General features: G+C 40.4%; 4 protein-coding genes across 7 annotated transcripts; 3 read left to right on the forward strand and 1 right to left on the reverse strand.

Moving 5' to 3' along the window:
- Nucleotides 1-3,604: 3,604 nt before the first annotated feature.
- Nucleotides 3,605-10,494, forward strand: LOC135598569 (uncharacterized). Its single transcript, XM_065092593.1, has 5 exons — nucleotides 3,605-4,073; nucleotides 4,481-4,596; nucleotides 8,213-8,456; nucleotides 8,759-9,928; nucleotides 10,031-10,494. The coding sequence occupies exons 1-5, from the start codon at nucleotides 3,747-3,749 to the stop codon at nucleotides 10,238-10,240; spliced, it is 2,067 nt and encodes a 688-aa protein (XP_064948665.1). The 5' UTR covers nucleotides 3,605-3,746; the 3' UTR covers nucleotides 10,241-10,494.
- Nucleotides 10,495-12,002: 1,508 nt separating this feature from the next.
- Nucleotides 12,003-16,833, forward strand: LOC135584056 (protein OCTOPUS-like). Of its 4 annotated transcripts, none has more exons than XM_065092596.1 (3): nucleotides 12,003-15,400; nucleotides 15,782-16,168; nucleotides 16,247-16,833. In XM_065092596.1, exon 1 carries the CDS (start codon nucleotides 12,194-12,196, stop codon nucleotides 13,988-13,990), a length of 1,797 nt encoding a protein of 598 aa, XP_064948668.1. In that variant the 5' UTR covers nucleotides 12,003-12,193; the 3' UTR covers nucleotides 13,991-15,400; nucleotides 15,782-16,168; nucleotides 16,247-16,833. The 4 variants fall into 4 exon arrangements, with proteins under 4 accessions (XP_064948668.1, XP_064948667.1, XP_064948669.1 ...); XM_065092595.1 differs by having other exon boundaries at nucleotides 12,003-14,011; XM_065092597.1 differs by having other exon boundaries at nucleotides 12,003-13,937.
- A 154-nt stretch (nucleotides 16,834-16,987) lies between these two features.
- On the reverse strand, nucleotides 16,988-20,684 carry LOC135598570 (sedoheptulose-1,7-bisphosphatase, chloroplastic-like). The gene is made up of 8 exons (XM_065092599.1): nucleotides 20,489-20,684; nucleotides 20,278-20,397; nucleotides 20,012-20,197; nucleotides 19,818-19,899; nucleotides 17,869-18,090; nucleotides 17,692-17,792; nucleotides 17,550-17,621; nucleotides 16,988-17,466 (listed from the first exon to the last, which is right to left on the reverse strand). Exons 1-8 carry the CDS (start codon nucleotides 20,603-20,605, stop codon nucleotides 17,182-17,184), a joined length of 1,185 nt encoding a protein of 394 aa, XP_064948671.1. The 5' UTR covers nucleotides 20,606-20,684; the 3' UTR covers nucleotides 16,988-17,181.
- A 1,495-nt stretch (nucleotides 20,685-22,179) lies between these two features.
- LOC135598571 (calmodulin-binding receptor-like cytoplasmic kinase 1) lies at nucleotides 22,180-26,184 on the forward strand. The gene is made up of 6 exons (XM_065092600.1): nucleotides 22,180-22,833; nucleotides 23,712-23,941; nucleotides 24,121-24,289; nucleotides 24,441-24,530; nucleotides 25,322-25,620; nucleotides 25,713-26,184. The coding sequence occupies exons 1-6, from the start codon at nucleotides 22,530-22,532 to the stop codon at nucleotides 25,935-25,937; spliced, it is 1,317 nt and encodes a 438-aa protein (XP_064948672.1). The 5' UTR covers nucleotides 22,180-22,529; the 3' UTR covers nucleotides 25,938-26,184.
- The last annotated feature ends 1,637 nt before the right edge of the window (nucleotides 26,185-27,821 follow it).

Here is a 27,821-nt window from a genome sequence, read left to right on the forward strand (position 1 = left end):
ATCGGCCGTGAGGCAAGGCTCAAGCATTGGATTGGTCGAGACGTGACTCAAACATTGGATTGGCCGAGATGTGACTCAAACATTGGACTAGCTGCAAGGTGTGGCTCATGCATTGGACTGGCCGAGACATGACTCCAACATTGGACTGGCCGCGAGGCGTGGCTCATGCATTGGACTGGCCGAGATGTGACTCGAACATTGGATTGGCTGCAAGGCATGGCTCAAACATTGAACTGGCCGCGAGGGGTGTCTCGGGCATTGGCTTGGTCGAGCAGCACTACTTGGGCGCATGTTTGGCCGAGCAGCTGCTCGGACATTGACTGAACTGAGCAGCAACTGATTGCCCATGACTGGCCAAGTAACATTGCTCGGGCACTGGGGACTGGATTGGCCAAACAATGTAGCTTGAATATTGGCTTGGTCGAGCAACACTATTTGGCCTCATATTTGGTCGAGTAACTGCTCGGACATTAACTGAACTGAGCAACGACTGATTGCATATGATTGGCCGAGCAACACCACTCGAGCACTAGGGACTGGATTGGCCGAGCAACGTAGCTCGAGCATTGGCTTGGTCGAGTAATACTACTCGGGCTCATGTTTGGCCGAGCAGCTTCTCAGACATTAAATGAACAGAGCACCGATTGATTGCACATGACTGGTCGAGCAACACTGCTCGGGCACTGGGGATTGGACTGGCTGAGTAATGTAGCTCGAGTATTGGCTTGGTCGAGCAACACTACTTGGGCCCATGTTTGACCGAGCAACTGCTCGAACATTGAATGAACGAAGCAGCGACCGATTACATGTGACTGACCGAGCAACACTACTCGGGCATTAGGGACTAGACTGGTTGAGCAACATAGCTCGGGTATTGTCTTGGCTGAGCAACACTACTCAGGCCATTGTTTAGTCGAATAGCTGCTTAGATAGCGACTTGCCCATGACTGGTTGAGCAGCACTACTCGGGCACTAGGGACTGGACTGGTCGAGCAACGTAGCTCGAGCATTGGTTTGGTTTAGCAACGCTACTCGAGCCCATGTTTGGCCGAGCAACTGCTCGGACATTGACTGAACATCTTGGGTAACACCTCTTTTTTTATATATTTGCACATCTTAGACTCATCTTCTTCCGGCCTCGCCATGGCGGACATTCTTCTTTCCCTGATTTGCTCACACTAGTAGCTCTTGGCGGGGCCTCTTATGCGACTTCTCGCATTTTCTTGCCACTAGTGCCTCTGCAACAACATACTGGTTGGCCCGTTGGAGGATCTCGGGAATGGTCGCTGGTGGTCTTTCGACCAGCGACCAAAAGAATTTTGAAGGGTGTAGGCCCATCAAGAATGCCTGCATAACCAAAGAGGGGTGGGCATATGGAACCCCTCGAATCTCAGTAGCAAAGCAGGCGATGAAGAGGGAGAGGGATTCATCCTCCTTCTGCCTTAGCCCGAGGAGCATGGTTGTGGACGATTTAGGTCGTGCGCTGGCCAAGAAGTGAAGCTCGAGTTCCCTTGCAAGATGATCAAAAGATGAGACCGAGGACGACCTCAATTTGCTGTACCACATCTAAGCCAAGCCTCAGAGGGTGGTAGGAAATGCTCAATGCATCGGGGTATCGGAAGGGCCGTATAGGGCCATCTGGGCCTGGAAGTGTAATATCCCATTAGTCCCACATTGGAAGTGGGCAATGTGTATGATTAGCTTATAAGGGTCTGATGAGTGTACTATGTTAACTCCCGCTTAAGCATTTTGGTCTGTGGTTGAAGGACCAAAATGGAGTTATTGGCCAGTTGACTCATCAGACTCGGGTCGTAATATTTGGTATCAGAGCCGACCTAGCATTTGGGCAGGGTGAGAGGGCTCGAGTATGAAAGGGCTACCCGTGGATGGAGTCGAGAACTCATCACGGCGTGGAGCCACCATTGAGTTAAGGACGTCAAGCTAATTGAGTTGGGGATATTGTAATATCCCATTAGTCCCACATCGGAAGTGGGCAATGTGTATGATTAGCTTATAAGGGTCTGATGAGTATACTACGTTAACTCCCGCTTAAGCATTTTGGCAGACCAAAATAGAGTTATTGGCCAGTTGGCTCATCAGACTCGGGTCGTGACAGGAAGGTGGCGACATGCTTCATTGGATCGGAGCTAGCATCATAGATAATTGAATAGTCACCAATAGTGGCTCAGGGTCGCAGCCGAGGTATTCCCTTCTAGGCTTGAAGGAAGTGGGAGTTGCCCTCCAAACACGAAGGTCGGGCCATGGTCGAGGAGTTAGCATGGCTCGGTTCGATCTCGGATGTGCAAGGTTGCCTATGTAGAAGCTTGGGAAGCGGAAATGCGTGTCGGGTCGAGTTGAGCTATGAGTCTTATTGCTTGCTTCTTCATTGCCCCTCCGAAGCTTAAGTTATCATTGAGTGGAATAAGAGTGAGTTGAATGTGCGAAAAGTCCTCCCCCTCTTGATTAAGGAGGGTTAGCTTTTATACATGCGAGGATGAGTTAGTCGTACGGGGTTAATTAATTACGATCGGCTCCTCCGACAGTGGGCTTGAGTTTTTGTGCAAGTGTCGACCAACTTACATGGATCGATACCGCGTGGTGCCACCCTGAGCTTTCCGGGACGGTCATACTGTGATGATGTCGTTCGTACGGAGGGGGCGACCACTAACTACCATCCACGTGTGTGTTTCGCGCCACATTGTACTTGAAGTTCCACATCTATATCATCGTGTCTGCTTGCCTAGATCCACATAGATAATACCAAAATATATCCTATCATCATCCATATTATAAAGAATTTGCATCGTAAAATTCTTCTTATATGATAACAAATAAAGCCCACGAATATAAAGAAAGAACTGAGAACTGCCCAAAATTTATATTAATAGTATTAGAATTATCAATCATGAATGCTTCATTGATGGAGACATCGTAGTTTTAATTACCCTTTACCTTAAAACATAGCATTAGCTCGAAAAGTAGAGAGCATTATTGATTAAAAATATAATCATTTTTATTACTGGATTAAAGTCCTATAATTTTATTTCAAAATACTACAATTGAATCAAGTTAGCATTAGACGAGATTGATTGGATAACAGATTCAGACAGACTTCATTTCCACCATAAGAAAATAACGGGTTTGATTTGAGAAAAATAATAATCATTAAAAAAAAAGCTGAAATCACTCAGAGAGTTCCATGACTTGTGGAGGGTATAAATGTGAATAAACTTGTATTCTGTCCCTACGAAACTCCATTTAATTTCCATCTTTATCTACCGCACCTGTTCGTCTTTTACCTGTCTCATGAGCAGCCGAAATTATTGGGTCCCACACATTGGTCCAACCCACTTGTTGCCCAATCAAAAGATCGGTAGGTGAATTGTTGTACGCTCTGTTGCGGCGACCTTTTTGGCGGATCGTTCGGTGGCGTCGTGTGGCTCGGGATCCAACACGACGCCACGTCATTGACACCACCCTACCTCTCATCTTCTGCAGGCAGTGGCGGATGACGCGCGCGGACCGGAACTCCCCATAAAACTCCGATTCATAACACCGCCTCAAATCCGCCCTCCCCCTATATATATATATCCTCCCCCTTCTCCATCCTCCAATCGACCATTTTACCATTCTTGCTATCTCTTCTCTAACCGCTCATCCGCCGCCCACATCTCGTCGATCTCTGCTTAAGGGAGCGACAAGGAGAAGGAAGCAAAGGGTTTCGTTTCGTCGATCGAAGGCCAGCGATGGTGCCTCCGAGAAAAGAGGAGGGCTCGGATCGGTCGTCGGATGGAGACGCTGGCGAGGGATTTAGGGCGAACAACGGATCTGAATCCACCCACGGCGGCGGCGTCGCTGAAAGGCTGAGAGAGAACCTCCGTGCCGAATCGGACGACGATCTCTCCCACGAGGCAAGCGGCGGCGCCGGGGACGACCGGGTGCTGCCGTGGCTGCAGGCGTTGGATCTACAGGTTCTTGGCGCCTGCCGTGCGGACGAGAGGTCGAAGCCTCTGCTCAAGCTCAACGTCTCCAGCGGCCCCTCCGAGGACAAGCTGCTAGCGCAGCTGAGCCAGGTTCTCGTTTTTCCTCCTCCCCGTTTCTTGGGTTTTTTATTGCTCGTAAGATGGATTTACTATGCAATATGTGGCTTTCGCCTAATTGCTATCCTTTTTCATTTCCGCGATCATAGTCAAAATTTACTTCTTCAAAGACTATATGTCTAGGTGTAGCAACTCGAATTCTAGTTCAGAAAATTTTCGCCTGCTAAGCCATGCCCGTAGAGATCTGATGTCTAATACTTGTTGAATTAACACAACTAATTAGTTGCATTTTATGATTTGTATGCTTTCTTATTGTATAAAAATGTGGAAGCTAGATGGTGATATGTTATGCTTGGTCAAATTTTGCTTTATTATCTTTCCTACCCTTCTCATTTATTTTATTTTTAACTTAGTTGTTTATTGTTCCTAAATATGGCCAGCATTTTGAAGCATCGGAAGTAGGGATGTTGGCAAGGTGCCTGTGTGTTCCTCTTGTTTCTGTTCGTGTAGGGAAAGTCAAGAAGCTAGGGAACATCTTATGCCCGACTGCTACAAGGTAATTCATAAACTTGATACTGATTATTTAATGTGCTTATAGAGTGATCGGGTTACTATATATCTACATTGATTGGTTTAAGTGGCTGGATATGGTCATTTTTTTCCCTGGTACTCTTTTTCTTTTACTGTCGATCTATGAATTAATCTATTATGTTGCCCCAAAATTTTATTTGCTTAATGTGACATGCACCCATATTTTGTTTTTGTTCTTTAACCGGTTGGTTTATTTTTATAAATATCTACGTAGGAAAGACTTGTTGCTGTAAATTAGATATAAAACATGTTGCCTGAAACAAATTGCATATATGTCACCTGAAACAGATTGCATATATGGATGATTTTTAATGTAAGAGGCAAGAAAATAAGTTCTCCAATAAATTATTGAGTCTATGACAGTTCTCCCCTTTCTTGCAGTGGTTCAATATCAATGCAGGTCAGTTCCTGTTTTCATTGCATTATTAGTAAAACATCATAATACCTTTTTTAGCATTGTACTCTCTAGAATATAGCTTGAATGTGGAGGGTATCTCTTGTGTTCTTTTCCATGATCTTGGAGCTAAACAAGATGTATTCAGGCAATATGTATCTTAAAGTTTGAAGATACACTTCTCATATTCTAGTGGAAAAAAAAAATCCACAAAGTTTGCTGTTAGTTCAATGTAGAGCACTGAAATTTGCAACAATTTGAGATGTGATTGTTTTAGACCACAGTTGATGTTTTCTGCAGCCTGTAGGATAGATGCATTGCAAATACATAATGGCCAGGCAAAAAAAATCACAATTTAAAGCGTACATTCATGAACCAGGAAAAATGAAGAGAAAATTGAAAAAGAAGGGGAAAAAGGCTCAAGAACACCCTTTCAACTTGTGTTACTATTTTGTTTTTCAACTCGGGTTCATATTGATTGTTTCAAAAATAAAAGAAAGAGTAATTGATTATTTTGAGCCAATATCCTAACATCCTTAGAACAGGTGAAGTTAACATATTGTCCCTGCTGCTGAAGTTTGTAATCATCATATATTTGGTTATAGTTTAGGAACCTAAGGAAAAGAAAAATATCTTGTTTTTTTTCTTTCAAATTGACATTACTTCTAAATCAGCATGCATGACTTCTGGAACTTTTATGATATAGCATGACTAACGAAATTATGTAGAATGATAGTCTTTGGGAGCTATGATATACAATTCTAAGGAATACTTAAAGTTGATATTTCAAGAAAATTAATGCAGTTAGGTACTGACTAATTTCTCTTATTTGTAAACTTGTGATATATGATTAGGAGTAATCTCATTCAACACTTTTTTCTCATGATGACTTACAAGTTCTTATTCATATTCATCTTCTTGTATTCATCAACCACACATTTATTTGATGCATCTGATCTTAAAAATATATAACAAGAAGGGTTAAGATAAAGTTTTAGATGTGAGATAGCTGAGAAAAGAGATGTGAGGGAATCGAGATCTGCTTAGCTTTTGATAACATGATATATTGATGGTAGGTATATTGTGACGTCGTAGCACGCTGGAGTTTGGTGCTATGTTGTTAGGTTCAATGAATTGTTCAATTAATGACACATTGAAGATGATTTATCATACTCCTGCTTTGGTTTTTTTTCTTTATGTAGTACTGTGGATTTAACCTCTGAGCTGTTCTACTACTTGGGATATGAGAGTTGGTTAACACATTGTATCTTGATTTTAAGTTGTACCCATTTCAACTGGCTGGAAAATATACGATATTTGTAGTTGTTTATGAATGATTGCAGGATTCTCTGTCTCAGCTTATTAGTGATGGCATTGTTCATCATTCCAAGTAAAGAATGTCTTTTGATTTGTAGGTAAAGTGGGCGTTTGTGATGTTCTGTTAAGATCTCTGATTTATGAGCAAAAGAAGGTAGTTTCTTACATAGACTTATGGTATATTGAATTTGTATGATCATTATCCTATCCCAGTTGGATTCCAGCAATAGGATCCTTTATTATCGGAGCACATATTTGCTATTATTTTTATATGTTTGTCTTTTAGCAGAGTTTTATAGGATTATGATCTATAATGAATATCCTATGATAATGAATATTTTATCATTGTTATGAATTATTCACTGCTTAAAAGTTGCTTTATGCACTATGTTAGCCAATTCAAATTGTCTAATTCCTTGCCTTAATGGGATTCTTTATAGATTTTTATTATTAATCTTCTCTGTGAATGCACTATGCAAAAAAGATGTTACTTCTATTTTGTGATTTTGGTTCGTCATATTTTGCTCCTAGTTAGAAATTTGGTCATTTGATGCTAAGTTGGAATAGTATTAGTGTAAAATTTTACATTTTGAGGAGAGGCTAGGCATCCTCTGATGTTCATCCCACTTCTGATCTTACATTTCAAGAGAACATGATATTACTTGCTTACAGAAAACTGGCCAAGATGTTCAATTTCTGCTTTACATTATTGGTCTTTCTGTCATGCCATTACATGCAGAAGCAAATATTTAAATTGCTTCTTCCATTTAAAATTGTATTAAATTCACTTGTCTTTTTATGAAACATTGAATTTTCCTTTGAAAAAGCATTTTTTTGTTTTAATAACATGACATTAATGTTTAAATGGTCTAATAATTAGCGACTGAATCTTTTACACTTCATCTGTTTATTTTGCTAGTATATATTTTTGAAAAAATAAAGTTTTTCACTTCCTTTTTCTGTGTCCTTGACTAGTATGACACTCTTCTATTCCATATGAAGTTTACTTTCAGATTTAAAAATGCTGCTTTGTGTCATCGTTTTTTTATTCCTGCATGTGCTTTAAGCTCTAACTAGTGTCTATAAAGTTCTACTTGGATAACTCCATTTTGCTTGTTGAAGCCTTGATTCTTTTTAATGCTTGAAAAACTAGTTTTCTCATTCATAAACTTTTTTTTTGTCTTTCTCTGAAGTTCAACAATGGAAGCCTTCAACCTATCCTTGCTAAATTGTGAATGTTGTCTAAATTGAAAATTTTTGACATAATTTGTCTAAATTGAAAGTAATTTTCTTCTAGAAAAATATCTAACCTGGAGGGATTTTCAAACACGTGTTACCTTAATGAAAATAATATTCTACTTAGAGAACCTGACTGAGCCCTAGAATGGAGAGTACAAATGGATCATGAAATCACTTCAATGCCCTTTGTTTGTCTTGGTCACATTGGAAACTCTATGCCCTTCAAGGTTGGTTTGGGAATTAGAAGCAGACTGTGATATCACCATACTGCCCTTCTTCTCTTATAGCAATGAGCTAGTTCCTGATGTCAACTCCATATGGCTTAAATCAGTGTCTGTACTATCTGACTTCTGTGGCCATGTGCCTAAGGAATTACTTTGCTTAACCTTTTACACTCATTTGCTAAGATGCACAAGTTTATATAGATATTTGAATAATCTAAAATTTGTTTTTTATATTATCTTGCTTTAAATGCTTGCTTTTGGTTTGGCATAACTGGTGTTAGATTATAGTAGTTTATGGTCAAGTATCACCTTCAGTAAATTTTTTTCCCTTTTAGTTGCATTATTTTTCTGTTTTCGTTGAATGTTTCTTGATATTTTGTTTTAACCCTTGTCTTCTCATTGTGTAGGGGACAATTGAATCTCAATCTTTTGCCTTCATCTAATATGCACATTTCATTCATTGGGGACAACGGCTGTGCCGAGAGTTTGGCTGTTTTGAGCAATGACTTTGATAGCTTTGATGCGATTCTTGAGGAAATATCAGCAGATAGTTCTGGACGTTCCTTCTTGCTAAAGCTCCCAGGACCTCGAGTCTTGTACTATTGGTGTTCCGAGAAGTCAAAGGTCCATGGCCTCGAGTTGCTTGCTAAGGTGCTTTTTCTGTTCTTACCTAATTTTTGCAATAATTTGATCATGCTCTAGGATAAGCCTGTCATGAACAAGCATTAAGGTTGCTTGTATATGTATGATTGCTATTTCCAATGTTTTTTTTTAAATCCACCACTCAGGTAGGGCCATGGTGCTTTATCAGTGGATCAAACCTTAAACATCCTTTGAGTATAGTGATGTTTTTACTCACTGGGTTACAGGCAGATAATCAAGTACATGCAGACGTAGGCCTTTGTTTTCAGAAAATTCTTAATATTCTATTGATTATCTTATGTATGCAACAGATGAAAGATCTACTACAAAGGAAGCCCTCCTTATCCCGTCTTACTGGAATCTCTGAGTCACGCCTTGATTCATTTGCAACTCATCTTGGGACATATCTTCTTGGGTGCGCAAACACTGCAGAAGCTAATTCAGCTGCTTCATCACATGGTTTACATGGTGGTTCAACTCCTGATGAAACTGATTGTCAGTTCGCATCTGCAGTTTCCCAATCACGTTCACGCACTGTAGAAGTGCATTTAGGACAGGTGCATTCTGTCTGTCAAGGTGGTCTGAACCCAAGATTAAGTATTTTCAAGGATGAAATGCAAAGAACAGTAACATCTACAAGAAGTGGATCTAGGGAGGAATTAAAACAGCATGGAGATTTCCATCCAAGCACATTGACAACAAGATCTGAACCAGTGGCGTCAGTTTCTGTTTCATGTACAGTTAGTGCTCCATGTACCAGTAAATGCGAGGATGACAATTCAAGGAACATCGAACCAAGTTTGATTCGTTCCTGTGGTTTGCCTGAAATACCATCCTTACCTTCTCTCCCTTCATTCAATCCCATGTCGATTCACCTTTCTCCATCACAGACAACCAGATCAAGTTCCTTGTTTTCTCCTTACTACTGCTGGTGTCCCCCTTGCCCATCTTCACTGCAGTATAAAGCAACCTCTTCACATCTGTCATCCATCTCCGAACACATTCCTCTGCCACCTCTATCTTCATTGTTGCCTGCTGCTTCACCCACAGTTGCATCTGTGCCAGCTAAGCTGCCTATTGATGTTTCTGAGCTTGGAGCCATGACACTTCCAACTCTTCTCCCTGATGCATTAGTTCCTGCATCATTTTCTGTGTCATCACTTACCTTGCCATGCTCGCAACAAATTCCAATGTTTACGCCTTTTATATCAGATCCCATCGTCCACATTCCAGTAATTGATTTTTGTTCTTCTGGTCCGGGTTATCTTGTCAGTGCCGGACCTGCTATATCTTCGGTCCTCTCACCTCTGCTTCCAGGCCTTGTAAGTCCTCTAATACCAAATGTAGAGTCAGCAATAGAAAAGAATGCCAGAGAAACACTTAAGATGCTTATGGCATCATCACCCACAGCATCAAGCCCACAGTTGAATGTTCTGCCTGCTGTTTTCAACAATTTGGATGAAAGTTTTTCTTGTGCCAAGGTGAGTTAATGCAATAATTCTTGTCCTCACTTGTGACCATTTTATTAGTTTGTGTCATTATTTTTGTTGTTGGTACTGAATTGTTAATATGTTTTGTCTCAGATGGTGAACAACCATTCTGCTGTAGTTGCTACCAGCAGTCAGCTACTCTGTGGTGGTACAGTGGATGCAGATAATGTCTCATCAGACTTATCTTGCATAGGTTTATGTTCCTTGGGAGAAGGGGTTGTTCATGAACTTTACCATACCGTGAACTGCAACCCAGAGGAGGATAACTGCAGTGATGACTATGATGACCTGAAAGAGGGTTGACCTTTTGGAAGAATGGAGTAGATCACTTGGTAATCTGACTTGAAGGATATGTGAGCATGTGTAGAATTTACAAGGGCTAGATGTAGAGCATGCAGTGCACTGGATGTATTACTTGTGCAGCTATTTTCTTTTCTAGGCCGTGAGAAGTGGCTTATGTGAGCAAATTTTAACAAATGGGACGCATTACTTGTGCAGCTATTGTTGTTCTTGGAAACTATTTGTAGTTCAATTAAAAGTAGCTGGTAATTTTGTAAGATGCTGAGACTGGTAGTCTACTTCTCGACAGTGTTCTTTTGTTAAACTCCTCCATGGTGATATACACCGCTGGAAAAGTTCAGTAGGGCTTGCTTGCAGTCGAGTTAACCATAACACTATTTTGTTTTGTTCTTACACTTGGGTTCTGCCGGTAACGATTAATGATCTACTCTACTCTTTTCCGCTTACCAAAATGTAGAGAAACATACAGAAGAACACAGAGAAATAAATTGCCATATCACTACATATCATGTCAAAAAGATAAATGCGTTTTGTTGTTTTGTGTTGATAAGCTGTGTCGTCTTCTATATATGTAACGCTGAAATAGAAACATAAATATACGTCTTTATTATTTAACTAATCTCCATCAACCGACTGTTGTTCCATTATGAGAACAGCGATGTTCCATTATTAGAACTGTTAGCATTAATATTCTTTAAGATTCCATCTTAAAACATTAATGTTATTTTAGATACTATTTATATTTTCAATTTAGGTTAGATATTAGTAACCACGATTAATAGCTGTTAACCAAAGTTGTCTTTTTTATGGATGTAAAGAAAAGGATAGGCTTTAGGTATTAAAATTTGTATGACATATCCCTTATTTCCTACCATAGTTTTTTTTTTTTTTTAATTTTAGTAATTTCCTACCTAAGTCTAGAACCAGTGGGTCGTCGATTGAATTGATGAATCAAGTAATTTGAGTGATAGGTGTAATATTTGAACATGAGAGAGATCATATCGAGAAACCCATTTGACTAAAGCTCAAATGTAAATATGCATCACCTTTGGCGACCTCAAGCACTTTGGGCGAGACTAAAACTCCTCCTAAAGTAAATCGAGTTTGAATCAGGCTAAATAACCATCGTAAATTTATTATTAACATGATGTTAATAAATAATAACATAAACTTTATATTTTAAACATAAATAAATAAATAAAATTATTAAAAATATAATATAAATAAATTAAGATGATAGAAACTAGATCATTTTTAGAGAGTTAATTTCAAATTACCTCATATAATTACTCGATATTTGTATCATCCTGTTTCTTCTTCTTCTTTACCTCATCTTTCATCATTGTTCTCTCTCCTCATCCATTATAATCATCAATGACCTCCAACGGTACTATCAATTCATCTTAAATAAAAATATAATTAGAATATTAAAATTTTCTATTTGTCAATCGTTTTCGTGTTTTCGATTTATGATATTAAGATAAATAAAATTAAATATTTTACTTTCATAACTATGAAAATTTTAATATAAATTTTTTAAATTTAAAGATGGAGATGCTAAAGAGAAAATAAGCCAATAGTATTATCAGATCCGATCGTTAGATATTTTCGTGGACGAATGAAATCTGATTAAATAGGAAAAGAAAGTAATCAAACAATTAAATAAATAGATAGTCCCTAGTGCACGGACGAGGCTCGATTACTTTTGTTTTTGCTCCCATCCGATTTCTTTTCTTTCTTTTATTTTAGCCCATAATCATAACTATACCCTTCTTTGATTCCCACACACGCCACCCCCCCCTTTTGGCTTCACGCTCTCATCATCTAAATCCTTTTGTCTCTTACGCACGCCACGCTTCACTTCTTCATCATTGAGCATATGCTGTTCGATGAAATGATTGATCGTCTAACTTGCTAAGTAGAGAGTGAGAGGAGGCACCGCCGCAACCGCATTCCATGGCTCTCGAGATCGTAGCGCCGCCGCCATTCTACCTTTCGGTCTCCACCTGCGACCTCCACCCCGACCAGACCGTCACGGGCTTCTGCGCTTCCTGCCTTCGTGAGCGCCTCGCCAGCCTCGACGTTACCCCTGGCTGCCTCTCCACGTCTTCCGTCTCCGCCTTCAGGTCCGTCTTCCCCAGGGCCTCCGCCTCCAATCCCCCCTCCTTCCTCCGCCCCGAACTCCGCCGCTGCAAATCGTTTTCCTCCGCCCGTTGCGCCTCCGGCTTCGAGACCGAGCGGAAGTCCTGCGACGCCCGCGGCCGCTACACCCTCTGGTCCCTCTTCTGCGAGGACGAATTGGATCGCGGCCATCAGCCCTTGGCTCCCTCGGCATCTGCATCGGTGGAGGGCGGAGGGACCGAGGCCCAGTTCCGGAACCTCTGGTTCGCCCCTTCTTCTTCTGGTGCGGCCCCTCCGCTCAAAACCTTCGGTGAGGAGGACGACGCGGATGAGATCAGGGCGGCGGATCCCATGATCCATGTGGGATCGTCATTGGAGATGGACCGGGGGGAGCGGCTTGAGGAGACAGAGGTGAAGCCGATGAAGGACCACATAGACCACGAGTTTCAAGCGAAGAAGCCTCCTCACAAAGACCCCAAGAATATCGCCGACAGCTTCTGGCTCGCCGCCTCCGGATTGAGCAAGAAGCTTCAGAAGTGGCGGAGGAAGCACAAGGACAAGAAGCAAGGCGGCATAGCTGCCGCGGTAGCTACGCCGGCTGAGAAGCCGCCCAAATCCTCCCATCGGCTACGCGACACGCAGTCGGAGGCGGCCGTGGACGCGTTTAGCCGGAGATCCTGTGACACCGACCCGAGGTTCTCCCTAGACACTGGTCGGATGTCCTTAGACGACCCGAGATTCTCGTTGGACGAGTCGAGGGCCTCGTGGGACGGCTACTTGACCGGAGGCCGATCAGGGTTCGCTCGGCTGCCTCCCATGTTTGCCGTCGTTGAAGACGCCACCGCCGCTGCGATCCTCCGACCGGATAGCCTGATCCCCGTGGAGGAGGATGCTGTCGCCCCTGGCGGGTCTGCACAAACTCGGGACTACTATTTGGACTCCTCATCCAGCCGTCGCCGGCGAAGCCTTGACCGGTCCAATTCCAACTCCATCCGAGAGCAGCCTTTTGAGGTGAAGCCTGTTTCCATTGCGCGAGTCTCCCCTGCTGGTAGCGCCGAGTTTTACCATTTCCACCATGCCAATGTACTTGAAGACCGGGAATTAAGAGATTTGAGTTCAAAGTCTCTCAGGAATGAGTGTTTTGGGAGATTAGATGCACCTTCTGCAGACCTTCATGAGGGTTCTGCCACAAAGAAGTCCAGGAAATGGAGCAAAGCATGGAACATTTGGGGGCTTATACAGCGAAGAAGAAGCAGCACCGGAGGTAGGGCAGACATGGTGGAGAGATCCTTATCTGAGTCCTGGCCGACACTAAGGTCTCATCCGGGTTATAATGGCAGAATTTTACAGAGCAACAGCAGTGTAGGCTTCAGGAGATCTTTTAGTGGTAGTTTTGGCTATGGGGGTGTGAGCCGGAGCAGTCTGGAGAGTAACAGGCACAGTAACAAAAGGAGGGAGGAGCTTGTGCTGGAGAGGAATCGAAGTGCTAGGTACTCTCCGAACTGTGTTGACAATGGTATGCTGCGGTTTTACTTGACACCAGTGCGGAACAGCCGGAAGCATGGAGGGTCAGGGAAGGGTAGGGTTATTAATTCACACTATTTTATAAGGAACATGCTAGGATTGTATTGAGCTAGTAATTTACTCCACAAGGTACTAGTTCTTCATTAACTTCATTTTTTTATTTTGTTAGTGCATGTGATACTTGTCATCGATTGCCCAATTTTTTATGCTCTATAAAAAAAACAGTAGTTCCTGTCTCTCCTCATCAGTTGCACAGCTGCAAACTGATATCAGATTGCAGAGGATAAGTAACACCAGAAATTTTAATAAACTTGGTCATTTTTTTCTTATATTAATCTTAGTATTTATACAGTTGGGAGTTTTAACTGCTAAACAGCTGCCTTTTGACAAATCTATCGTCTTCTTACTGGTACTGATAAACTTCGCAGAGGAGCTAGTGATAAATTTCTGATGATTATACCAGTTATTAGAAAATATATTGCGCTTTAAATTCTCATAGAGGAGGTAGGCTGTTGTAATACCTTTTCGGTCACCATTATTTCATTGCATTTGGTAGAAGGTGCTATTCATTACAAACTACCCACACTTGCAAACATTGCAATAATGGTCATCATGGTTGTCACAACAGCTATTATGTTGACTTTGGAGGGTCCATTATTTTATATACATGCAATAACATCAATTTAAAAAAGAACATCCAAAACAACCCATTTTGACATTGTATCAAGAAAATGCTGTTATCTTTCCTTTATGGAGACCATTATATATTAGGAATAACAGTTGTATAATTTTTTTTCACTATATATCATATACAAATTACATGTATATGACATGTAAAGTGTTTTAACATTAATCATATCATTGATGTTGACATGTAAAGTGTTTTATCATATCAATTTAATTATGACATGTAAAGTGTTTTAACGTTAATGTTGTCCATAGCAATCACTATTTTCTATCTTTCCCAACATTCCTATTTGTTATTTGAAGCCAGATCTTCCTTTTCCTTCAATATAATAGTTAGCTATTCTGATGGATGCACGTATCATTCAAAACAATCATCAAAGTGGGTTGGGAAACTTAAATTCTCTGTAGTAACCATCTGTCATTTAGTAACTTATAATGTCATTTGATCAACTGTTGTACTCGCAATATCAAGTCTTTAAAACCTAGCTTCCTAACTTAAAATTGCCTTGCAACATCAGTCGACAGTCACCTTCTTCTGTTTCCTTTATATCTTTGGTATGAGCTTATGTTATATCCTAAAAGGTCTAGGTGCCATCCAGTTATATGTCACTACAATTGCTGGCTTTGAGAGCTCAGCAAATCAGAGTGCATTATGTAGACTGCGATTATGATAAGCTGACAACTTTTGATCCTTCATGTTCTACAGGGACTCCATTTTCTTAGTTCAGATCATAAAACTTGATCTGTCAGGGGCCCTTCCATCGGAAAAGAAAATGAGGAATAGCAGGACAAGTTTCAGGAACAATAGAAATTTGTGACATAGAGAGATTGGTTTGTAGTACTGTACCAAATTATTCTAGTTTTGGATTTATTACATTAGGTCAAACGGTTATACTTCTTCAATTAAATGATGTACCAATGGGTAACCTATTCGAGCAAAATGTTAAAATAACTTTTTCTTTTCATTTATGACATTAGTTTTCTGATTGAAGGTTAAAAATAAATGAACTCTGCTATTCTCTCTCAAGCTTAAGGCAAAAGTTTAATTTATTGTCTTGCACTTAATCAGAGAATAACTTCGTATACACACTTGAAAGCAAACTTGATTATTGTACACCCCATTTTCTTGTCCAGTTATTCATTTCAAGCTAAAAATTTTAGGTATTGATGTTTTTTTTTCCTGCAAATTAACTTACTAATTTATGCTTTCAGGTGAGATCACAAAACATCAGTCCAATTATGCTTAGGTCTTCAGGTTGTGTTATCTACCGTGACTAAACACATAAAGATTATATGAAAAACCTACATATATCATGGTTGTCTGCATCTTCTATTCAGCAATTTGTGTTCCAGTCATGGTTACTCATCCAAATGTTGGACTGGATATATAAAGTCAGAATGTGAAATGGTTTGGATGCCTGATACTGCTGATTTTAGTAGAATGGATTACCTTTGAAGATTCTCGAGGTCTCAGAATAATGGAGCATCAATCCTCTATGTTGGCATTTATGTCATAGGACATATCTTTACCAGTACGTCCGAAGCAAATAACCTTCTGTTGTCAGATGTCAGAAATCTGCCTAATTTTTCATCTTAAAGGTCAGACTCATTTTTATCATTGCCGAAAGTATTGAGTTAACATCATTTGATCATGTCTACATTTTTTTGTCACCGCAGATGATGTCATCTAGAAGAGAATCTGTTGTTGGCATTGAGAGGAACAATCTTGTTCTTCCATTGTTTGCTTGCCATTTCTGCAAAATTGTAAAGACTTCCATCCGAATTGTCTGATCTAGCTTGTGCTTAAGAAATGCATGTCATCTTGGCGACCGATATTGACAAGAAGCTGCTTTGGAACATGCTAAAAGGCAATGGTCAAAGATCAACCGTGATTCACGGTAATGCACTTATTGTCTATTCAGATTGGACGCAGGAGTTGAGGATTTTCTCCTTGCATCCGGCTGAAAATGTTTCCATTTTAATTTGTACTGGGGTTGAGTCCCATCAAGAAAAACCAGATCTGAGAGGTTGGAGTTAAAGATGCAATCTGAGATGTCACTGCTTACTTTCTTTGTCTAAATCTGTTATGAAATGTTGCACCAAATCATGAAAGCTGTTGGGCTTTGTTCTGGATGTAAAATCTAATTGTTGTGTCAACTACATGGTGATAGATAGGAATTGTACTTGTATGTGTTGTGGAAAGTAATCTTGTTTTCTTGGGTTGAATAAACAGGACATGATCAATAAACTTTGCTCTTAATTCACTCTTTGCATTTATAATTTGATGTAATTAGTCACAGTTCCATATTGCCACTTAAAAATCTTCTTTCAAGTCCATAAGCTGTCAAGTGGTCTGGATTGGTTCAAGTTAGGAAAAATATCAGAAAAAAGATGAGGAATAAGACTATAAACAATTAATTGCCATAATACTTGCATTTTTTCTTTTCTCTTTCATAGCTCAAAAGAAAATGTTCCAAACAAGTAGAAGATGACATGAAAAAGAATAGAATTGATATGAAGTCTGTCATCTCTTGTTCTTTTCAACTCATGAATCAGACTTGTGACTCGATTTGTGTAGATTTGGTGAAGGCAGTGCTGTTGATGAGAGAGAGTTAGGCAGCAGCTCCAACAGGCGCACCTGCCTTGTTGAGCCTCGAAGAGCCATAAAGAGTCTCTTCGAATCGGATGATCTCGTTCTTGGACCCATAAGCCACTTGAGTTCGGTCGTCCAGGTTCTCGATCACCTTGTCCAGCACCGACCGGGTGCCGTCGCTGCTGTACCCTCCTGCTTTCTCGATGAGGAACCCGAGAGGCGCCACCTCGAACAGCAGCCTCAGCTTGGCCTTGGAACTCGGAGACGTCACGTTGGTGAAGATGCCCTTCTCCTTCACGATGATCTACACATGCACACAAGGTGCTTGATCATATGCCTCGGTAATATCTTGAGCCCTTCTTGTGGTTTCGGTGTGCATCACATTACCTGGTTGACATCAGGCACCATTCCTCCGGTGTACCGCAGCGTGTACTTCTCCCTCACGTAGTAGTTGATCAACTGCAGGCACACATACTTCGAGTTCAACACTGTTCTTACACGATCTCAGAGAAGCAAAAGCGATGATGACCTTATCATAGTCAGGGTTGTCGAAGGTAGCTCTAAGGTTGCCTGGAGAGAAGATCTTGCCTTCACCGATCGATGTCGTGTCCTTCACGTGCTGCCACTTCCCTGAAGCCGTGGTGCAAAGTGAGATGCAATTTGTTGGGTATTAGAACAAGGGAGATTGAGGCGAAGGAGAACCAACCTTCATCGAGGAGAAGGAATTCATGGGTTCCAGGGCAGTCTTTGAGAGCAATGATGTAGGTGGTGCGAGGTCCGTAGATGCCCATTGCGGCGGCGACTTGGTCTCTGCCGGTCACGCCAGTGAGCTTGTCGCCGGGCCATACGCCGAAGATGGTGCCCACCGTGAAGTTGGTGTCGACGATGCTGGAGCCGTCGAGGGGATCGAAGGCCACACTGAACCCACCTGAGTTCCACAAGTAGCAGACAGGTTTGATTAGATTGTGTCCTTTGTTTTATTTTTGCGCCTCACAAAGTTTTTTTTTTTTTTTTTGGGTCATTTGATCTTTTTATACTTTCGATTTCTAAACTTAAAAAAATAATATTAAAATCTTTATAATTATAAAAATAAAATATTTAAATTTATTTACCCTGATGTCGTTGGTTGTATCGACCAAAGATACAGTGCATGACAGCATACATATGAATAACACAAAAATAATTGACAAAAAAAATAATTTCAATAATGGTGGTGGAGGGGTGAGGTATTTACATCAGCGTCGGAGGAGGAAGAGGAGGGAGGTGAAGCATTTGCGTCGACGTTGCGTCGCTCTGCCTCCTCTGGCATTGCTCTACATTTGCTTTGGTGCTAGAGGAGGAAGAGAATGTATATGAGACATTTGCGTCACTAACGACAAGGAGGGAAGAGGAAGAGGAGGCAAGTGAGCCAGTGCGATACTGCATCGGAGGAGGCAGAGGAGGTAGGTGAGGCATATGCGTCGGTGTCGCACCGCTCTGTCTCTTCTTCATTCTCGTCAACCATCATATTATTTTTTTGTCTATTATTTTCATGTCATTCATGCAGATACTGTCACATATTATATCTTTCATCGATAAAGCCTATATCATTAGAGTAAATAGATTTAAATATTTTACTTTCATAATTATAAGGATTTCAATATAAATTTTTGAAACCTAGGGATCGGGATGCTAAAAAGGTCTAACTACAGAGGATAATATGTAATTAGCTCCAAAATATTATGGATAAGTAGCAATAATAAGGTTGTATGACTCTTTTAGAGTTGTGTAGTTGGTCTTGTATACGATGGAAATCAAATTACATTTCAAAGATATGGTAGGAATAAGGTCAATCCGAATCACTTTAGATTGGCGATCCATTTTAGAGTTATCTATTCATAGTATCTTATCCAAGATTGATAATAAAATAAAAAATAAATAAATAGAAGAGAATATTATTAGAATGATCATCTTTCAAGAAAGGAATAGCTTCATCTAGAAAGGTTGAAGATTATTTTTGAAGGATATTATGATGACTATATACAATGTATTAAATCATCTTAATGTGATTTTTATTTTCTTTCTTATTTATTACAGTATTTTTCTTCTTACATTAGGAGCATTGTAATCGAATCATTGAATCATCAAATTGTATGAATCATACAAACCCACAGTTTTTTGCCTGATATGAGTTGATGGACTTAGAGTGAGTCTAAGATTATCCTCTAAGTTCGTTTACTCAGTCGACTTACTATAAAGAACCATGGATCGATCTCTCAATATTCAAAATGCTCCCTCTCCATCATTTCATTTCGATATATGTTAAACTTCAACATTTGTTCTTTATTGTTTAAATTAATTTTTTTTTAAATTGGTTTTTGCTCATTCTTCTGTCTCTGTTTTGATCTTTTTCTTCTATTTATTAACAATATTTTTTAAAATATTTAAAGATAAATTTATGTACATTAACTCTTCCCCCCACAAAACCCCCCCCCCCCCCCCCCCCCCCCCCTCCACCCGCATTGATTGGAGCCTTTGGGTATGTTCCTCTTTTATTTCATGTTATTAGTGCACTAAGACACATGAATCATGCTGTTTGAGTTCAGCATCTTCACATTGCTATAGCGTGTGGGAAGATAAATCAAAGAACAGAAGAGAATCATCAGTCATATTTACCTTCCACTGGTCCTCCCATATCTTGCAACTCGGGGACTTCTTCGGAGCACGCGTACTTGCAAACATGCGAGTATTGCAGAGCCTGAAGTGAGAGGCACACGAGATCAACAAACCATATTGATCCTTGTGTTGATGATGATATTGGAGGATAAAGCATGACAGTGTCTCTTCTTGAATCGACTGCCTTGACTTACCTCGAAGAGAAGGTTGTTGGCGAGCAGATCCACGGCTAGCTGCTCGTCGCCGAAGGAGTTGACGCAGGCAGTCCCACCACATGATGCAGTCCTCACCTTGAAGGAGATGGTCCTCAGAGCCTCCCCCATGGCCATCAGCAACCTTATCAGGTTCTTATCCGGTGTTGCCTTGGTCAAGAACTCCTCCTACGATTCCAGTACATGAGTTTAGTGCCTTCGGTTTTGGAGCAAGTAACGATCTATCTTTCTCATTCCGTAGAGGTTACCAAGCTATCCCCTATCTCACACTTGGTGGCGAGGGACGAACTGCCTACTGCCCTGCAAGCTCTCGACTTGGGCGGCGTCAGCCTGAGGGAGTCGCCGAAGATGGAGCTCGACTTGAGGCCCTGCGAGAAGAAGGCAGAAGCAGAGGTGAAGTACTACTACTCAAGGATGTCGTGGAGTGCAGTCAAAGAGCAGGCAGGCGAGCGTTCGTACGCTGTGCCTGTGAGACCGCGGGAGGGAGGGAGCAGAGGATGGCACGGCCAAGCGCGACTGATACAGCACGCTGTGGGCGATGACTCCGCGTGCGCAGGTCGCTGCTCCCGTCTCCATTTCGTCGAGCTCGTACGTAGGGGAAGCCGCTCACCACGAAGGGTGGATTAGGCTCAAGCGGGCATCGGATGATTGAAGAGGAGAGGGAGTGGCGGGGAGGAGATAAGTAGTCTGTGGTGCGGCAAATGCTCATCATTCGTTGTGGCGTGTGGTGGCGGTGGAGCGTCCGGTGCTTTAAGATTCCAAATCTCTGGTGCGTCAAAGTCAGCAGCCACATCGGATCTTATCTGCCTCGAAGTTTTTATTGTTGGATACTGACGTCTACGTGGCATAGTTAACGAGACACTTTTGATTCGATTCACTAGTTAAATTATCTAATTATTAAAAGATTAAATTGCGCTTAATATGTTTGGATAATTTTACAAAAAAATTAAAAAAATTATTTTCTCAAAATACATTCTCTTTTTATCTTATTCCTACATAATGTTTTTATTTCTCAAAAAATAAAATTACTGTGATATTCACCTCATCGTGGTTGCTTCTGCTCTTCGTTTATCGCCTCCACTCTTATCCTTATTTGTTATCATCGGCACATCTTCATCCATCGCCTCCATTGCAACCCTTTTCATCATCGCACTCATTCTCGGTCCTCTCATTTGTCTCCTCCGCCTCTTGGATTCCAAGATTTGACCCTTTATTTGTTTGCCTCCACAACGCAATTTACGAGTGTGATATTTAACATTTCAAATCATAGGGAACAAAGTAATTTAATCATATGACACTTGCAACTTGCTGCAAAATAGATTTGCAGACACCCAACTAAGTAGTTCTTAAATATACATGTCAATTTCCTAGTTATCACACACACAGTCCTGACCAGATGAAAAAAGGTTGAGTTGTGACAATAACAATTGTCAGAGTACTGTCATAAAATGGATTTCAAACATCAATTTCACATATTTCTATTTAACTTTACCCAAATATGACAGAATTTTTTTTATTTTCTTGATAGCAATACATCACTGTGTATACTTCTCGGCATTCAACAGTGCACAGAATGTGCAAAAACATGTTCTTCATTTCTTACCTCTCAAAGCTGGGTAGCTCTCTTCACCTTGGCATGATTCAACTCCACCAAAATAATCTAAAACTTCTCCTTTGGTTCAAAAAAAAGGTGAACTGAAGGACAAGTTGGAAAAGATTTCGTGAAGGAAATGAAGCCACAGCTACCATAAAGCTATTCATGTAATCTTTATCTATTCTGTAAGTGGAGCAGTTGGTTGCTTTGGGACAGCAGCACTTGCTTAGCAGAACCAATCAATAGATTTGTCTTGGAATCAGCTACCGCAACAGATATTCCTACAGTTTCCAGCATTCATTGACAATCTCTCATGGTTGACTTTGAAATATCATGATCCATTTGTTTAAAAGGAAGAGCAACAAATCTGCCCACACATGTCAACTCCGATTTTGCAATGAAGAAGATGATAATCCTTGAAAGAAAAAAGGGCAAAGACTATGACCTGTTCAAACACGAATAATAATTTTATCATCTGATATGGTCTCCAGAAAACTCGCAAGTAGAAGTTTGCAGAGTGGGTATACCAGATTCCTCAAATTGATGAAGGCAACCAAGTTGAACAATTCATCTTGTAGGTTGGAGGACCAGTAAATGGCTTGATCAGAACCAATCCTATTATGTTCTTCAAATAAAAGAAAAGATGAGAACCATCCAGCTGTGCTGCATTGCTGTTGGCACGAACAATTCACCCATGTTTGACCCAGCAGCTTGATGCTGGACAATGTCTGAAGCATGATATTCAAAAATAATTTCATTGACTTGCTCTGCCTGCATCTCCTGGCAGACTACCTTCCCTGGATATATACCACAGCAACCTTGAAAAAGTCTTCAAACAGCATTAGCAACCGGAAGGGAAATCAGGAAAAGGAGTGTAGCAACACAACTTAATCTCCAGCTTCCCGTATGCAGAAATCAGATCATTATACCAGCGGCTTTGGCGATGAGAAAGAGGACTCTGACATCAGTCACAGGCTCCCACGAGATCCTGATATCTCACAGGCTTCATCATATGGCAGTGCTCGCTCCATTTCTCTCACTCATTCTCTCAGTCAGACAACGCTCCGGAGTTCAAACTCGTTCAGAGTTAAAGCTCAGGAATTTGCTGCAGGATTTGTCACTTGCTTCATCCCTCATCGCCATGCAACTTGTGAAGGAGCAGAACATGAAGATGGCTCGAGGGATGTCTCCGATTTTTCCACTACTTCGAGTATGCCCTGATTCATCCCTAACTGATAAGACTCTTTAACTTTCTTTATTTGAATGCCGAAATTTTTGTTCCTATGCAATTTTATCAAACAAGAAGACAAAATTTCCAAACAAATTGGAGGCTGAAGATTGAAAGTTGCAATATGTGAATTTACCAGTTTGTTACTTTTAGTTTACATGGAGAAATAAAAGGGATGAATTTCCCACTTATGGTCATACAAATTGATTCTCTTTGCAGATTTGTAGCTGCCAAACAAATACTGAAAAAGTAAAATTATAAAACAAACAAAGGATGACACTAATAAATGAAAATATATAGGTTAAAGAAAAGCAAAGTATTCATAAGATTACTGAGCCATCTCTTAGCTTCTATTAATTTTTCAAAAATTCGATCCTGAAGTTTACGAACAATTTACCATCAAATAATTCGTAATACCCATCTGATATCTCCGGGAAACTGTTAAAACTGAAGCAACATCTATATATGCATACTACAAGAACCACTTTTGCATGAATAAATTCTGTGTGCCTGCCAGCATACTGTACCCCTCCATCTTAAATCTTCTCAGTATCATAAATTTTTTGATCTTATTCATTTTCTTTATTACATCCTCTTAGATTACTTTTTCTTTTTGTCAAGCAAGCAAAATCCATCTAAGGACATTATAAAAACGCTCGAGCCTAGATCACTCACATCTTATCCTAAATTCTGTATGTTCTGTCAGAAATCTAGAGGATACTGTCTCAATGAAATACTGATACAGAGAAGTGAAACTAATATATCATCCTTCAAAACTTAAGCTTCTTATTTGGTTTCATGGTATTTCCTTTGATGCAGCATTAGAGCTAAAATATTTATCTAAATCTGATGCGATGCAGGTTCAAAGATGTCAACTATAAGTAGCGGGAGCAATTATAGATTCAGAACCCATGGTTCTTACAGCAAAAAGGAAACACAGCAAGAAACAATAAGGTTCTCCATAGAAGAGATCAACAAAGCCACTTCAAATTTTGCATCAGAAAATAGAATTGGGCAAGGAGGCTTTGGGGCGATATACAAGGGGAAACTCAAGGATGGAACTCTAATTGCAGTAAAACGAGCCAGAAAGGTGAGTAGCCATTTACTTACTCTATTGGCTAAGATACACATTAGTATCAGCAATGACTCGGTTCACTCTTCTCTGTTGTTGCTTTCCTTACCCTCAAGGAATAGTTATGCTTAATACAGGATGTGTACGGAAGTTCTTTATACTTCTAAATGACTAATACTGACTGATTAATATGGCAGAATATGTATGATGTGCACTTAAGCGTAGAATTCAAGAGTGAAATCGAAACTCTGTCGAAGGTAGAGCATTTGAACTTAGTGCGATTTCTTGGATGTCTGGAGACTGATAATGAACGTCTAATTCTGGTTGAGTATGTTAGCAATGGCAATCTACGGGAACACTTGGATGGTAGGTAATTTATTTTCATACACCTTAAAACAAAATTGATTCAGTAATCCTATTGAGATCATAAAAGTACTGGATAAAGATTCTTACAGTCTCTGACACTTGAGACCAATTTTATGAATGGAAATTTGAAAGAAAATGTAATGCGATGCAGGAACACGTGGAAATGGTCTAGAGATCGGACAACGGCTCAACATTGCCATTGATGTAGCTCATGCTGTTGCCTATCTGCACACATATGCAGGTTATTCCTTGAGCTTCAGTTTTGATATCATAGATTCAAAATTCAAAGCCTCCAAAATATATGCCTCTAATTTTTAAAGGAAACAAAAAATCAACCATTCAGGGAAGGAAGATTTGGAGTAGAACATGTTAAATAACTTCTGCACACAATTGAAAGAGAACACTGCATCAAATTTAACTTCAATATCAGTGATATCAACCTCCATCTTGTAATCTTATCATCACTTCCACTAGGACATCCACCTTGCATAGGAGTAATATTGGGAACTATTAGCTTGGCATGTATATATATATGAAATTGCTGCTTATCCTGTAACTAACTATAAAGATGATTGATCGGAAACAGAGTTAAATACCGATTCAAAGAAATAAACCCTAAAAATCTGTAAAAAATTGCTGAACCAATAATAGGGCATACAGTGATATGTTATCAGCACAGAGTCTCTAATCAAACTATATCATAGATAATGTTCCCAAATGTTCATTATGAACATGATATAAAAATATGTACACAAGCACATTCATGATGCATGTAAGACATCTGATTAATCATCTTCTAGATACAAGTAATTTACATTCCTAAGATAATTATTGAGAAGATATTAGAAATCCAGTTTTGTTTTCAGACTAAACTTCATTGAAAGCATTCTAAAATTTCAACAATTAGCATATCCAAATTGCTCGTACCAAATACCTAATGAAACTGGGACTCACCTTCAAGTAGCACAATACCTTGATGCATTGTGATTAATGCAGATAAAGTTCACTCTCTTGATTTCTTTGGCCTGACAGATCACCCAATCATCCACAGAGACATCAAGGCCTCCAACATCCTGCTGACGGACAAGCTCCGGGCAAAGGTGGCGGATTTCGGGTTCGCGCGGCTGGCGGCGGAGGATCCGGAAGCGACGCACGTCTCCACCCAGATCAAGGGCACGGCGGGGTACCTCGACCCGGAGTACCTCCGGACCTACCAGCTCACGGAGAAGAGCGACGTGTACTCCTTCGGCGTCCTCCTCGTGGAGATCGTCACGGGAAGGCGCCCCATCGAGCGCAACCGCGACAACAGGGAACGCGTCACCACGCGATGGGTACGTACACGCCCGTGCGGCACAGCACATCCACTTCTTCCCTTCTTCTCTTTCTGTGTCGCGTGCGGCGCGATGACGTTGGATCAGAGCAGGCGATACGGAGGTTCAAGGAAGGTGACGCGGTGATGGCGATGGACCCGCGGTTGCGGCGGAGCCCAGCGGCGGTGGGCGCGACGCAGAGGGTGCTGGGGCTGGCGGAGCGGTGCATGGAGAAGGATAGGAGGTCGCGGCCGTCGATGAGGGAGTGCGCGGAGGTGCTGTGGGGGATCAGGAGGGACTCCCAGAGCATGCTGCAGTCGTCGTCGACGACACGGTGATAGATGTCGACGGCCACCAGGTGTTCGATACTATCGCAATTACAGGAGCAACACGATGCCATCTGTCGTATGGTAAGTAGGCAGAGTGTCTTTGATGGTACAGTGTGCACTACTGCATTGTGTATGTGTATGTGTATGTGTGTGTATGAAGCCAAATTGGGATTGAAAGGAAAGCAAGAAAAGAAACAGTCATGTCCATGTTATCGATTCAATTCAGTTATGGGAGATTATTTTTGTTGGTGGGTAATTGGAAAAGGATTTATGAATGTGTCTATGTAATGAAGTTGGGAGTGTAAATAGCAAGATTTGATTTAGTAGCAATACATTTCTTAGGGAATAATTATGTTTAGGTCTACATTGTGAATCTAAGAAATTAGTCACAGTTAGTTATTCTCATATTTCCATAGGATTTATATTTTTTAAGATTGTTTATAGGTACAAGAGCAAGAAGTATATTATCACCATATATGTGGTGAAAAAGTTCGTAGATTGCATTATAATATTAAGCTAATTCTCTTATGTCTCACAATGTCTATTTTATAAGTCAATTTTAATCTTTGATAATCAAATCTTAATGGAATGCATATGAGACCTAATGGTGCATATAAAGCTTGACCTAATGGTGACTATTGATGGATAGGCTCGAAAAATATGGGCTAATTATATCTTACTCTATATAGTTGGACCTCTTTAGCATCCCAATCCCTAGACTTTAAAATAATTTATCGAAGTTCTTATAATTATGAAAGTGAAATATCTAGTTTTATTTACTTTAACGTTGTTTATTTTATTGATGAAACCATGTAAACAAGGTTCAAAAATATAATTTTAATATTTCAATTGGTAGTGATGGATGACATTAGTAGTAGTGGATGACGACGACGTTGGGGGTCGCGAGTGACTATTGTGGATGAGAAGGGAGAGCGACAATAAGAGGTGAGGGCCCCTTTGCATCTGTATCGGCATCAACGTAATTACTAAGCGACACGTCAACGTAGGTACTGAGCAACCCTTTCGTCGCTCTACATCTACGTCGGCGTCAATATAGTTACCGAGCAATGAAAGTGTTGCTTGATCAATGCAGATATCGAGTGATCTTTTTATCGTCACTTAACAACTATGTCGATGTCGACGCAGATGTAGAGCGGTAAAAGGGCTACTCGACAACTATATCAATGTGCTATTCAACAATTATGTCAACGCTAACACATATACAGAGCGACAAAAGGATCATTTGACAACTGCTTTAGCGTAGACAAAGATGTAAAGCGAATATCGTCTCTCATCGTCGCTCTCTTTACTTATCGACAATAGCCACCGGCGACCCTCAATGATGTCATTGTCTACAACGACCAATGTCGTCCGTCATTACTATTAAAATTTATAATTAGCCTAGGAAGGTACATTGTTATTTTCTAGTTAAATTTCTCTTAATGTCCTAATATTTTTTTATATCTTAATGCTAGATATGTTATGATATTAATTGTCATGATCAAATATGATAAGATAATTAATCCGTTGACTTGAATAGTTTAAAATATTTAAATCTAAATTAATAATAACACATCTATTAGACCTTTAAAAGTCGATATTAATATTTATTTACTTACGAGCCAATTTATCCTCTTATGACGTAACGCGAGACTCAATCAAACTATGTGACCAAATTTTTGGTTATTAATCCAACAAGCAAGTCCATCTTCACCATCACTCTTAATTATCTCCTCCAAGTCCATCATATGACTCAAGCAAGAGAATAAGAATACGTGATTTAGCACCATCCCCATTTGTGTATGACCAAATCAAACCATGCATGACTTCAGCTCTAAGTTAAAGAAATGAGAAGGAATGGCCGTGAATATGTTTTCTTTTATACAAGGGGTT

The sequence above is a fragment of the Musa acuminata genome, chromosome BXJ2-1 (assembly GCF_036884655.1).
Source record: "Musa acuminata AAA Group cultivar baxijiao chromosome BXJ2-1, Cavendish_Baxijiao_AAA, whole genome shotgun sequence".
NCBI lineage: Eukaryota > Viridiplantae > Streptophyta > Magnoliopsida > Zingiberales > Musaceae > Musa > Musa acuminata.